At 33.3% G+C, this 14,113-nt stretch overlaps 1 protein-coding gene across 1 annotated transcript in view; it reads right to left on the bottom strand.

Annotated features, from left to right (window-relative positions):
* Positions 1-14,113, bottom strand: part of LOC111056813 — a 271,910-nt gene that overhangs the window by 43,657 nt on the left and 214,140 nt on the right. The window contains exon 3 of the mRNA XM_022344223.2: positions 12,537-12,781. Within this exon, the coding sequence (XP_022199915.2) occupies positions 12,537-12,781 (245 nt within the window). The remainder of the gene's footprint in view (positions 1-12,536; positions 12,782-14,113) is intronic.

Raw genomic sequence — 14,113 nt, 5'->3', positions numbered from 1 at the left:
TATGAACTATAGGACGCAATCCAAGTGTAAATAACGGGCATTCGCCCAAAACTGCTCAGAACCTTAATTAAAAATGAACATTCCAGAGTTTATGATTTGATTTACCTACAAATACAAGTCCAAAAACTAGTATCAACTGAAATTATGAATTTATCACCTAATAAAACAAGACACTTTATAACACAATAAAAGAAAAAAATATTGAAAATTTCACTTTAAGGAAAGATAATGTTTGCCTGATTTAATAGGTTTATACTTTTAATTAAATAAAATTAGTAGACACATAGAAAATAATTTAAATTGTATTAAAATTTGAACATTCATTAACATTAATTTCCTGGAAAAGAAAAACTTTCTTCTTCGTCTATTAAGATTTCTATCATAAAAAATTCACTAAATCATTCGAAAGCCTCAATGACATAAGAAAACAGAGTCTGAAAAATATAAAATTATAAAATGTCATAAACTCAATATGAACATAATCTTAAAAATTTCATTCCAATTTAAAGGCTATCTTCCTGACTTTCAGCAATACTCTACGATAATATATCTCCAGAAACAATAACTCAAATGTAACGTAACTGAAAACTTTCTATACTTCTTTAGAAAAAATTTATAAGTATCTTCCATCACTAATAAAATCAAAAGGATTATTCTCAATCAATATTATTAACTTGAAAAATAACAGGCTTTGTTGATAAAATCTTTTGATTGAAGTTTCAATTAATTAATTTCCCTAAATTATATTTTAACCTTATTTTACGTACCTTAGCGGTTATTTGAAGAAACAATTATTCGTACATGATGAAGAAACACAATTAAACCTTTCAGGACATGGCACTACTAGAAAATTTAAACATTAATAAAAATAAAACTAGCTCCTACATTAACTACTGAAATAAACTTATAAACCTGCCCAAAAAGGGGAAACATAGTGACTACATCTTTACTCTCGTAGTGCTCCTAGCAAAGTGTCCTCCGAAACGTAATCTGGTCTCTCGACTGGGGAATCCCCACTACTGTATTTAGAAACAGGTCTCCTATTGGGCGAATGGAATCAATTTGACCAATCGTCGCGTGGCTTCTAGAGCCTTTGGACCAAATAGTAACTGCAAAATCGGTAGTTTGTTATAATTTCAAAGCTTGCTGTTTTCCAACTTATCGCATTTTATGTCGCGACAAGAAGGCTAAGTTTTAGAGATAATTCCATAATCTACATTCCTCGATGACTCGGAGCCACAATTTTTAAATATCTATCATGGGAAACTCGAAGTCATGGCCGTTCATAATAGAGAGAGAAAATAATTTATTTCGCTAACTCACTTACAATAATGGCTCTAGTCTATTGCGTATTAAATTTACTATTATAACTTGGGAAAAGGCCCGAATTAAAGAGAGTGCCGGGCACACTCCCCTTCCTTCCGGTGTGAAACACGCAAAAAGAAATCTAATCAGGATATGTTACCATAGAGGCATTCTGTATGATTTGGAGAGTCGAATTTCTGGATTGATAGTAGGATCCAATTTGAAGCGGGCCCTCTTCAAAAGAAATCTCTTTAATCATTCCGAAATTCAGCAAAATGTATAACTAATTGAGATTTGTGGCAAGAGTCTTTAAAACTGTGGCAAGAGTCAGGACAAAACAATATGGACGTGTCCACCTTTTAAGTAGGTACTAAAGACGGACCGAGTATAATAATCTTGAATACTTCAATCACTTTATTGAGTCCCTGGTTATTTTCTTGGCAAACTCTAACAAGGGAAAACGTTTAAAAGACATCATAGTTTTAATTGGTTCTATGTTACTCTGCTGTTGTAAAATATGAAGTACGTTTGATCATAATAGTAAAGGATGAAACCTTTTCACTCAGCTGAATGTATTGAAATCTAACTATCATTACTATAGAGTTGAGAGTGCAATATATTTTTAACAATATAAAGCAATTCAGTAGGCAATACTATTCTACATCGACTACGATTCAAAGATAATAATGGTTGAAACTGCAACGCTAGCGAGCCATCGGAGAGCAATGACACACGCTTGATGTACATTCCGTAGCTATGAAAATTTCTATCCATTATTGTATTCCAGCAGGAAATCTCTATCACTGAATTATATTAAGTGAACTAAAACGGAAGCAGTTAAACTGAATACACCTATGATAAGATTATAATTGTATTAATCATGGAAGGTAAACTAATAAAGAATAGGGATATCGACAAAATAATATGAAATATAAAGCGAATAGAATATAAAATATGAGGCCTTAGACATTATTCTTATTATTTAATGAATTGGAATATATATTATCTATATGTACTAACTCCTAACTATGTGAATGTATAATTCTTAACTATGAATGGATGAGTATTAAGCTATTGAAAATGGGTATAGTATAGAATATTATGATAAATCGTCTTATGCTAAATAACTTATTATTATTATTATTATTATTAGAGACATCATTTACATACATAGTATTATGACTGTTGATGACTTCAAAAATTGATCATCACCCGATTTACCAAACAATCAATTATCTACTACCGTGGGAAAACTGTACAATCATTTACCACGAGTATGCAGCCGTGCATGAAATAAAATTAAACCTAATTCACCAACCTAAATATATTTAATATTACGAAGTTAATAACATAATTTAATGACTAATCTAGTTGCGCAAGTTATTTACATTCCGGAATTTCTTCTATATACATTATATCGTCCCCGTTCTGGCAAAACTCACTAACTACAAAAATGCTCATTTTTAGTAATGTATTTCGATAGGCTTAAAAAATGTAGTTCTTTGAGTAGGCAGAACTCACCAAGTCATATGTTTCATTACTATTTCTATTTTTCCACTTTATTAGATCTCACTAAGTTGCTAGACACATTTTTCTTGTCTGGCAAAATTCACCAAAGTCCTTTAGTTTTCAAGGAATCGCCTAGCAATTTTCACTAACCATCTTTAATGAGTTTTCATCCTCATGAATACAGAGCTTCATCAAGCACTATACATAAATTCACTATTCATCACTTCACTAAACATATTTCGTGAGTTTTGCTTCCCACAAACTAATTATTAATGGATAGTGATAACATTATTTAGGAAATGGTGAGCAATATTTGCTGTTTGGTAGTCAGGCAAAACTCACCAAGTGTTATGTGCTTATAACTCAAAACTGTAGTTTTTGACTTGGTGAGTTTTGCCAGTACGGGTACGATATTGTCACGTAACAAAATCTTTGACTAAACCCTTCATGAACCCGTAATGAATCCTTCTAACAAATACGGTAAATATCTTTATCATAACTCCTTTTTCTCTTTTCTCCTTCTCATTCATTAGGAATCATCTCGTTGAGTGTATAGAGACAAGGCTATAGAGTGGCGCCATACTCACAAAAACCTATCCAATTATAACTCACGACAAAAAATCTTGTCTTCAATAGACTGATCTGTTTCCTATTTTTTTTTGATCTGTTTCGGATATTTTTCAACATGACTCAAGCGTGATTTTGCATTATAATATTCCAGTAGGAAACCTTCACGACAGAACGCTAGTCAAAGCAGAACTATGATCAAGTGCCAGGCTTTAATCGACAATAATAATTCTGTATTTCGCTTCTCACTAGAGTACGTGACATTTTCTCTAAACACTGGAAGCATACTTTTCATCGCATGATTTAATAATATGAAAGTTCAGCTCTAACTTAGCATTGTTGGACTGCTACTGCTTGCCTTCTGATTACCAACATTATTGAATTTACCAACACATTAACACATTAATAGGCTACTAATACACTATTACTGATTCTCAAGTTCACTGACATTTTCAACCTTACTGGAGCCTCACATAATTATTTCTCAACAATAAACTTCATATCCAACTAGTTTCAATTACTCTACTAGATCTCAAAATATCTCAACTTATACACATGGAAAACTTGATTGCAATTTTATTATTCATCATTAAAAAAATTTATCATTTCATTAAAGATTTTCCTATTTTTTTTATTTATTAATTCTTATTGACTACTTTATCTCTAAAGGGTCCTACTACTGTTAATTACCTCAATTCAATTTTCCCAACAAAAATTCTATTTCCTTTTTGACACGAACTTTCCTACATATTTCTACCTTATATCCCCATTTAAATTTTTAATCAACCTTTCAACTCTCAACTACAGAATAATTTAAACTCATGCTTAACTCAAGAGATTTTCCCTTTTCATTTCAAATTCAACTAGAAGAATTTCACTGTTAATTTTATTTAAATTTAACCCGTTAAGTAATGTTCCAATATTTATTTCTACTTTCACTGATAACCATTTTAACATTACCTAGGTACTCGAAAAAGTTTCCCTGTTATTTTATTTGTATACCTTAACTAATCACCTTAAATATTCATTGTCTAAAACTTTCAATTTTCGTTACCATACCAAATTTCTAAGCAACTTTAAACTCAATAGTACCCCCTTTTTTTTACCAATTATTACTTGTGTTTTTGCGGCTGACTTTCCTACCAAACATTAACGAACCTTTTGACTGGGCTTCCCTAAACTGCCTTATTCTGATTGCTTTCCTTACAATCACTACGAAGACTCACTAAATATTCTAGATTTCGGTTTACGTTATTCTACTGACGAGCCCCATAACTCTCGAATGAACCAGACCGCTTACTAGATACAAAAAAAATCTTAGCTCACACCATCTTCGGTGCCTTTCGCTAAAATTATACAATTCCACCGTACAAATTTGCAAGGTTAGTCTCAGCTAAATTCCTTGATTTGTTACATGGACAACTTTCGGGCAGTGCTCCGTTCTCTCTGGACACGGACCTACACTCGCGCCGATTACCTAAATTCAACAACAACACACATAGGCAGGACATCCCCTTGTCCTCCTCTAAATCTTGAGTCTCAACTAAACAAAAAAATTCCCCACAGTCTACAGGACACGTCATCAACACAACGGATCTTTACACTATCACTAAGCATGCCTACCGCAAAAATCACACTTAAAAAAAATATTTCCAATAATAAAACTGATTCACCTTTTCGAGAATAAACATTACTGATAAAGAGACTTAACAACCTCTTCTCAATCAACTTATTTTTATACAAATTCCCAAGGATTTGATCATCGTTTCAACTTTAATCTACAATACCCAATTATTTAGTTTAAACATCTCAAGGCCAAAACTACTCATCAACTTTTCAAAACTACATATCAACAATAACTAATAAAACAGTTTCCTATTTATTCTCTGATTACCTTCGATCTACCTAAACTTATCAAAAAAAATTTCCTATTTTCCTCAAACATTCTCCCATAATAATTTCCGAATTTTCCTAATTTACTTGGGTTGACCTTTAAAATCTCACTATTCACTTTCACTACTACTATACTGATATTCAACTACCAGACGTGAGACCAGAATACGTACGTTGACATTAGAATAATTTCTATCATCATTCACGGAATTACAGAATACAAAACATTTATTCAGCACTTAGAATCAGTTTTTTCTCACATGTCCTAGTTTCTTCTACTCATTTTTATTCTAACGTTAAACCTTAAATTTCTCGAAAATCAATTTCAATATTAAGTTTTAGAATACTTTCAACTTAAGCATCAATGATACTTAACTTTATCTTTAAGCACTTCAAAAGATTATCATTTTAATGGTTTAACATAACTGAATAACTTTCCTGTTTCATCTACAATTATTTAAACTTCAGAAAAATTGGAGTAGCAACAATAAATTATTCATTCAACTCCAAACCCAAAATATTGACAGTTAACACGTTCACAGAATGAATTATAAGTATAGACTCAGAAAAATTGATCTAGTATTATTAGAGTAAGTTATGAAAAATTTAATTTTTTAGAAAATTTGAATTCCAGAGATTTAAATATCTCTAGACAGCAGAGTCGGCGCAGTTGTACAACTAATGTTTTCTTTCTGAGTAATGAGATTTGGAATTTTCGACACTAGGTTATCATAAACTTTCTTGAAATAATCGAGCGTATGGCTCCAGAATCAATTAAAGCAACAGACCGTATTTTAGGAGACCCTAAATAACAGGAAATAAAAGGAATTACATTATTGCACAAACCTCTAATCTTTCCGTGGGAAGGGTGTCTTTTTTTTCTTGACCTACTAACCCTTTTCTTAGTGCTTTTCTTAACACCATGTCGTCTAGCCCGTTGGATATAACACTGAGGCGAATAGGTGGAATTTTTGTCAGACTGGTTAACTATCATGGAAGCGGTACGTTTTTCTTTTGTTTGTCCTAGTCATATTTTCCGGTTTCTACAATCGCGCGAATAATGACCGATCTTATTACAAGTATAACATTTCACCTCATTGTCACGCTTAGTAAAGGAAACTTGTGTTTGACCTTGGGAGCAGAGTTGCGCAGTTGTGTGCCTGCACTTTTTAAAAGATAATAGATAAGATAATTTTGAATAAAATTTAGAATTTAGAAATAGGCCGACACATCTAGAAAATACCTGAGTCTATACCTAATTCATGCAGGTGAACGGGCTAGAGTCAAGAAAACTTCAATTAATCTTGCCATGCCTGATTTAATAGGTTTATACTATAGAAAAACACTACAATTTGAAATAATTGAAAAACACAAACAGCTTCAATAAACATTGGCAACTAAAATCGAACAACAGAAACAACAATTTCATGTTACTTTGTTGACATTCTTCATCTGATTCGGGGGCGCATTACTATCCCCGTTTAGATAGCAATACGTCACAAAACCAAACAATATCAGTCATCAAATAACAAATAATTAACTTCAACATAAAATTACTCAAGAAAGAAAAGCCCGTTGAACCAAGTTTCGTCGATAGTAACCCATATAACCCATTTCATAATAATTTTGAATCCCCACTTTTGATTGACATTCTCGAATGAACCTTTGTTTCACTACACTGCACTTTCGTTGGTCTGTACGTTGCTTTATCGTCGGGGTTACAGTACCTTGTTTTTGGCGGTGAGCTTTTACCGGTTGAATTGGCTTGACGGCGACGTCCTCTTACGTCCCTAGACCTGTCGTCTGAACGGGTGTCTTGAAGCGGTGTTACATGAAGTTGCGGAACCAAAGGGGTGGTAGTACAAGAAGTTGGTTTGGGAACACACATGAACCGCTGTAAATAAATGTATTACAGCATTAATTTCTAACTCTTCCTACAATTCATCAAAAGCTAAAACAGGAGTTATCTATTGATTACAATTAATTAAATTCTCTCATTCTTTGAATCCTCATTTTATATAGATTTTTATCTTTAAACTACTGATTCTTTTATCAGAATTAATGGATCTTTCTTCACAAATAATTCAAATTGAAATGATGCTAACTTATATGATATTTTTCGTTTGGTTTGCGAAATCAAATATAATTTTTCATATAGTAGCTCGGCTAGTATTGTTGGAAACTTGTGCGCCAGCCAACATTTATTTTATTTATTATTTATGAACTATAGGACGCAATCCAAGTGTAAATAACGGGCATTCGCCCAAAACTGCTCAGAACCTTAATTAAAAATGAACATTCCAGAGTTTATGATTTGATTTACCTACAAATACAAGTCCAAAAACTAGTATCAACTGAAATTATGAATTTATCACCTAATAAAACAAGACACTTTATAACACAATAAAAGAAAAAAATATTGAAAATTTCACTTTAAGGAAAGATAATGTTTGCCTGATTTAATAGGTTTATACTTTTAATTAAATAAAATTAGTAGACACATAGAAAATAATTTAAATTGTATTAAAATTTGAACATTCATTAATATTAATTTCCTGGAAAAGAAAAACTTTCTTCTTCGTCTATTAAGATTTCTATCATAAAAAATTCACTAAATCATTCGAAAGCCTCAATGACATAAGAAAACAGAGTCTGAAAAATATAAATTATAAAATGTCATAAACTCAATATGAACATAATCTTAAAAATTTCATTCCAATTTAAAGGCTATCTTCCTGACTTTCAGCAATACTCTACGATAATATATCTCCAGAAACAATAACTCAAATGTAACGTAACTGAAAACTTTCTATACTTCTTTAGAAAAAATTTATAAGTATCTTCCATCACTAATAAAATCAAAAGGATTATTCTCAATCAATATTATTAACTTGAAAAATAACAGGCTTTGTTGATAAAATCTTTTGATTGAAGTTTCAATTAATTAATTTCCCTAAATTATATTTTAACCTTATTTTACGTACCTTAGCGGTTATTTGAAGAAACAATTATTCGTACATGATGAAGAAACACAATTAAACCTTTCAGGACATGGCACTACTAGTAAATTTAAACATTAATAAAAATAAAACTAGCTCCTACATTAACTACTGAAATAAACTTATAAACCTGCCCAAAAAGGGGGAAACATAGTGACTACATCTTTACTCTCGTAGTGCTCCTAGCAAAGTGTCCTCCGAAACGTAATCTGGTCTCTCGACTGGGGAATCCCCACTACTGTATTTAGAAACAGGTCTCCTATTGGGCGAATGGAATCAATTTGACCAATCGTCGCGTGGCTTCTAGAGCCTTTGGACCAAATAGTAACTGCAAAATCGGTAGTTTGTTATAATTTCAAAGCTTGCTGTTTTCCAACTTATCGCATTTTATGTCGCGACAAGAAGGCTAAGTTTTAGAGATAATTCCATAATCTACATTCCTCGACGACTCGGAGCCACAATTTTTAAATATCTATCATGGGAAACTCGAAGTCATGGCCGTTCATAATAGAGAGAGAAAATAATTTATTTCGCTAACTCACTTACAATAATGGCTCTAGTCTATTGCGTATTAAATTTACTATTATAACTTGGGAAAAGGCCCGAATTAAAGAGAGTGCCCGGCACACTAGAGTTTATGAGATATCATCATATTTTATTATTATTATTATTATAAAATATGATAATATCGTGTTCACCTTAATATAAAAAAATCCACAACATATCTGTATCTAGTGTGAGAAGTATTAAACAGAATAATACTACAAAACCAATTGAAAATCTAGATTCTAGATTATTCTATTACAGATTATTCTGTTTTTCAATTAAAAGACTAGATTCAACTGTCACTGAAACATGTCTTTCGTTTCTTGTGAAATACTAATTGGAAACGTATTGTATTCAATGTCGAATTAGTCATTATCTCATTATTGAGTTAGTTGAAGGAAATAACAAAATGAACTTTGCAGCATTATAATTTGTAAAAGTTTTCATTTTTTCCGTACAACGACAGAATAACAAAACAGAATAGAATATTGAGAGACTAAATTAATTCTGGCTCATCAGGGGCGGGAAGGTGGGGGAAGGGTAGAGTTGGGAGCAATAAAATTTGGATTCAATGGAAAAAGGAATGAAAATGGAGCTGTGGGGAAGATTGCTGTGTTGTTGATGGTTGGGGAACGCTAAGCGGGTGTGAGAGAATAAATTTTCAGCTGCTCTGTTCAGTTTCCAATCGTCTGAGAAACTCAGGAGAGCTTTCTCTATTCTGCGACTGAATTATTAAAACACAGTATTCGCCATCCTGCTGAGTTGGGTCAATCAAGCATGCTTCTTACAATGCAACGAAGAATGGAGCAAAGTAATATTCATTGCAACGGCATGAATTTCATTTCGACGATAAGTAGAGGGATTCCAATCTCCGTTATTTCGTATTGATCCCGACTGAACCAAATACCAATACCATACTAATGTGAGATACTGAAGCACACGATAGAGTACAGAATTCCAATTACAACCTAGAAATTTTGTTCAGTTGAAAGACATTCTTCCCTGTTCTTTTATTTCATACAGTTAATTCGTTACAACAAGCAAGGAATGTAGAATTGGATGTGTTATAGGTCTAGGTAAATTGGAATTGGTTCGAACCAAAATTGTGCTGTGAAAAAGTATACAGTAATATGAATAGGATAAGAAAATAATTATTGTTATTAGATAGAGGAAGATGAATGTGATGGTTTTCTATGAAAAATATTCCACCAATTTTTGCGGGAAACTCCGCCAAAGAAACGGGAATTTAGTGTCTATTAGTTTATTGACAATAATAGTTTTCCTGAATTCATCTTTATCAATGTTAATAGGATGAATAATGGGACAAATGTAATATTTACCCCCTTCTCAAGATCTCCCATGTTCTTGGTAATGTAGTTAATGGACGTATTAAGCAGTTCGGTATTTAAGATGAGAAGACCCAGGATCACATATAGACTCAGATCAAGTGTTGACGACTCCAGATAATGCGATAAAATAAAAAGAACACCATCATCGCGTCAATTTTATAACCAGGAATGCTCAAAACAATAACTATCTACTCAGATTGTGATTGGATCTAAATAATTTATGCAATATATTCGACTAAATGAAACATTGAAATAGATCATTATCCACTTCCAATGGCCTTTTCGTTCGACGGAGATGAGAATTTCACTGAAACGAAATAGCAGTATCGTTAAGCACCAATATCAGTGAACATGTCCGGTACAGTGAAAATATAATTTCCATAAATTCTAATAATTACTTCTCGCTTTTATGATTATAAGTGGGAATAGTCACATTGGAACTCATGAGGATAAAGCTGGATTTTCACAAATCAGTATCAGAGATAAGTGTAATAGAGTATCATGTAAGCCAGTATTTATAGAGCATGGTATACTTACTCTGCCTAGCATCTTCATTTTACAGAGTTTAATATATATTAAGGGAAACCTTCCATCATTAAATGTCAGGGGTACAAATCATAGTCATGACACCCGAAACCGAAACAGGATAGACGTAGAGTATGCTAGGCTAACAAAGACGCAAAACTCCCATCTCAACACTGGAATAAAACTTTTTAATAAATTACCGTTGAGTGCTAGAGAGGCAAATGGGAAAGTATTCAAGGTTGCCATTATTAAATGGTTGAAAAAGAAAGCATTTTACTCGGTAGGAGAGTTTTTAGCTGGGAGTACTACTGATGTAACATTTTGAAGCTGTTCTCTTTTCTTATCATATGAACGTATAGACTTTTAATTATGTGAACTTACTGATAAGTGACTGGATGTTTTATGTAGCCTACGGTGTGTGAATGTATTAATTTTATTGATACATTGTACGTATTTTGTAGGCTACTCTCATTTGTTATGTGACTTTGTCAATGCTCTTGAGCAGGACGACAATAAATGATTCTTGATTCTTGAAGTGCAGTGGAAATATATAATTTCCATCAGTTTCAATTTGAACTACTCGCACTTGGCATGGCTGATCGGGTTTGAATAGTCCCTTTGGAACTTATGAGGATAATATCCTATGTACCAGTCATTTTCACTGACAATCATAGGTGGAAATCCAGCTTTATACTTTCAAGCTGTATATTACACGGCTTCCCACGAAGAGGTTTACACGTTTTATTTTCTACTACGTGCCCATTAATGCACCGAAAGTTTTCAAATTTTACACAATTTACAAAGAAGGATCTTAAAATATTCTAAGAAGTTCCCTAAGTTTTGTAGGAACAAAATGGCGACATATTGAAAATTTTACCAATTCGCTTCCTGGAAAAACTACTGCTGCCATTTTGTTTCTACAAAGTTTTGGGAGCTGAAATTTTCCCAGAATATTTTCTACATTTTTAGAACCTACATTGTAAACTGTGTAAAATTTAAAAAAGTTCGGTGCATGAATGGGCACGTATTATGAAATTATGAAACGTGTAAAGCTCTTCTTGGGGCACCGTGTATATAGACTGTATCAGGCACGTTCACTGAAACTGATACGTGGGGATCCAGCTCAATAAAACAAAATCTCTTCATTTCCACTACAACTCTTTTGAAGCCACTCATTCATTTCCTGGAGTGCATTGTTTTTCTTAACTGTAACTGTGACATAACCTTCAATATTCTAACCCAGAGCCGACCTTGACCTAACCTTCAACCCTAACCTTGATCTGAACTTGAACTAACCTCTCAACCTAATCTTGACCTTGTGACGCTCCTGGGGGGGTTCAGCCAATGACGTCACACTTATAACAAATCTTGCATTGAGTCCTCAGTGTTGAGGTTAGGAATTTGATTGAGATTTTAATTTCAATTTGAGAATGCGTGAATGAACGCTGTATGTAAAAAATGAAATCTCTAAATACAATGATCCACTTTTTATAATTTACAAATATTCGAAATAAATTATAATATTATTTAATAATTTGTTCATAAATAAGTGATACAAAACGGTACTTATTATCTCAAACTGCTGTTGATGAGCGAGCCTTATCGTTTGATAGATAACCGTTCAATTGACGGTCTTTCACACTCATAACAGTAAATATAATTTCGTATGCCAATTCTCGCATTCTAGGCGATTAACTCAAAAAATTCATCACAAACTGGAATTGACTAACCTCTAACTGTAGCCTTGACCTGAGCTTGATCTCACCTCCAACCCTAACCTTGTCCTGAACTTGACCTTAATAGATGTAGGAAATTCGATTGGAAAGTGATAGGAGATACTCACCACTCCAGTCCCGAACTTGCGCACGACACAGGGCAGTGTTGCCGTGCTACCCTTCTGCGCGGTGACGACTGTTGAGTTGTCGGTGGCGAATATCGCGCCGCGTGCGGTCAGCGAAGTCGCGACCGAATTGTCGGACGGCCGGTGTCGTTTGCCCGTGCTTGAGTTCGGTCCACCGCGGCCCTCTTCAAGGCTGCGCTTGCTTCGTCCCTCCATGTGCATCAGCGGGTGTTTGCTTAGGTCGTCACCTGTTAACAAACATGCTTCTTAGAAAGACTTTGGTGTTAAAGAACACAAAATGATCTATTTACAGTATTATTCAAAAACTCTACCAGCAATTTCTTATTTTCAAATTAACAGTCACCTTACTTATTACACAGTTGAGCCAGGTACATACATATCGATTTTTGGACGTTCGGTTTTTCGCCGTCCTTATGAAATCTATAAGATTAAATGGTACTTGGAAAACATAAACACGCATTTGTATGCGAAGCTATGTTTGATCTAATAGAATTGATAAGGACGGCAAAAAATCGTACGTCCAAAAATCGATGTGTGTGTAACAAGACTTACTAAGATAGTATTACCATAACCTTACATAGTTGGATAATCTGCAGAGTTAACAAACTTAACAAATTATTCCTTAGTGAGACTTTGATGATTAAGAGCTCAGGAAATGTTCACAATATTATGTACACAATACCAATCATTCATTATTTTTGATAAGTTATTTCATCATGTAAGAGAATTATTAGAATCGAAAGTCAGAACATTTGACTACTGTGGGTGCTACTGTGGCTCAAGGACAGAGCATTTTGTAGTAAATTGGTGGATACTTATAAATAATAAATAAATAAATAAATCTTCATTCAATGACTAGTACATTACAGAATAACAATAATCAAATATTGAATTCAACAAAAATGCGCAGTGCACAGTCAATGAATACAATACTGTTTGCTAAAGACACTGCAAACAGTATCTCTATCCAGTTTACTTCGATTATGTTTTGGTCTAGTTGAATAGTGTAAATGACATTATTTCAATGTTTATGTTATTTCAATTATGAAGTTTATTGTATCTGACTGAATGACTAAGAATTGTATTCCATTTTATTCTTTCACCTGATAAGAAAAAAATCAATGCGTAATATCTTCTTCTTGTAGTTCCTATCCGTTTCGGATGTTGGCAACCAGCATGGCAAGCCTAATTTTGTCCACAGCCATGCGGAAGAGTTCAGCTGATGTTTTTCCCGTCCATTTTCTAAGGTTATGCAGCCAAGATATTCTTCTCCTTCCAGGACCTTTTTTTCCATCGATTTTTCCTTGGATGATTGTCTGTAGTAGAAAGTACCTGGAGTCGTTCCTCATGATGTGGCCCAGATATTGCAGTTTCCGGATCTTGATAGTGTTCATAATTTCCATTTGTTTATTCATTCTTCTAAGTACCTCTTCATTAGTGACATGTTCAGTCCATGATATCCTTAGCATTCTTCGATAAAGTCGCATTTCAAAGGCTTCTATTCTCTTGGATATGTTTTCATTGAGTGTCCAAGATTCTGCTCCATACAAGAAAACAGA

Source organism: Nilaparvata lugens, chromosome 2 (genome assembly GCF_014356525.2).
Source record: "Nilaparvata lugens isolate BPH chromosome 2, ASM1435652v1, whole genome shotgun sequence".
NCBI classification, from domain to species: domain Eukaryota; kingdom Metazoa; phylum Arthropoda; class Insecta; order Hemiptera; family Delphacidae; genus Nilaparvata; species Nilaparvata lugens.
Note: the sequence above shows the minus strand (reverse complement) of the source record. Positions and strands in the feature narration are given on the sequence as shown.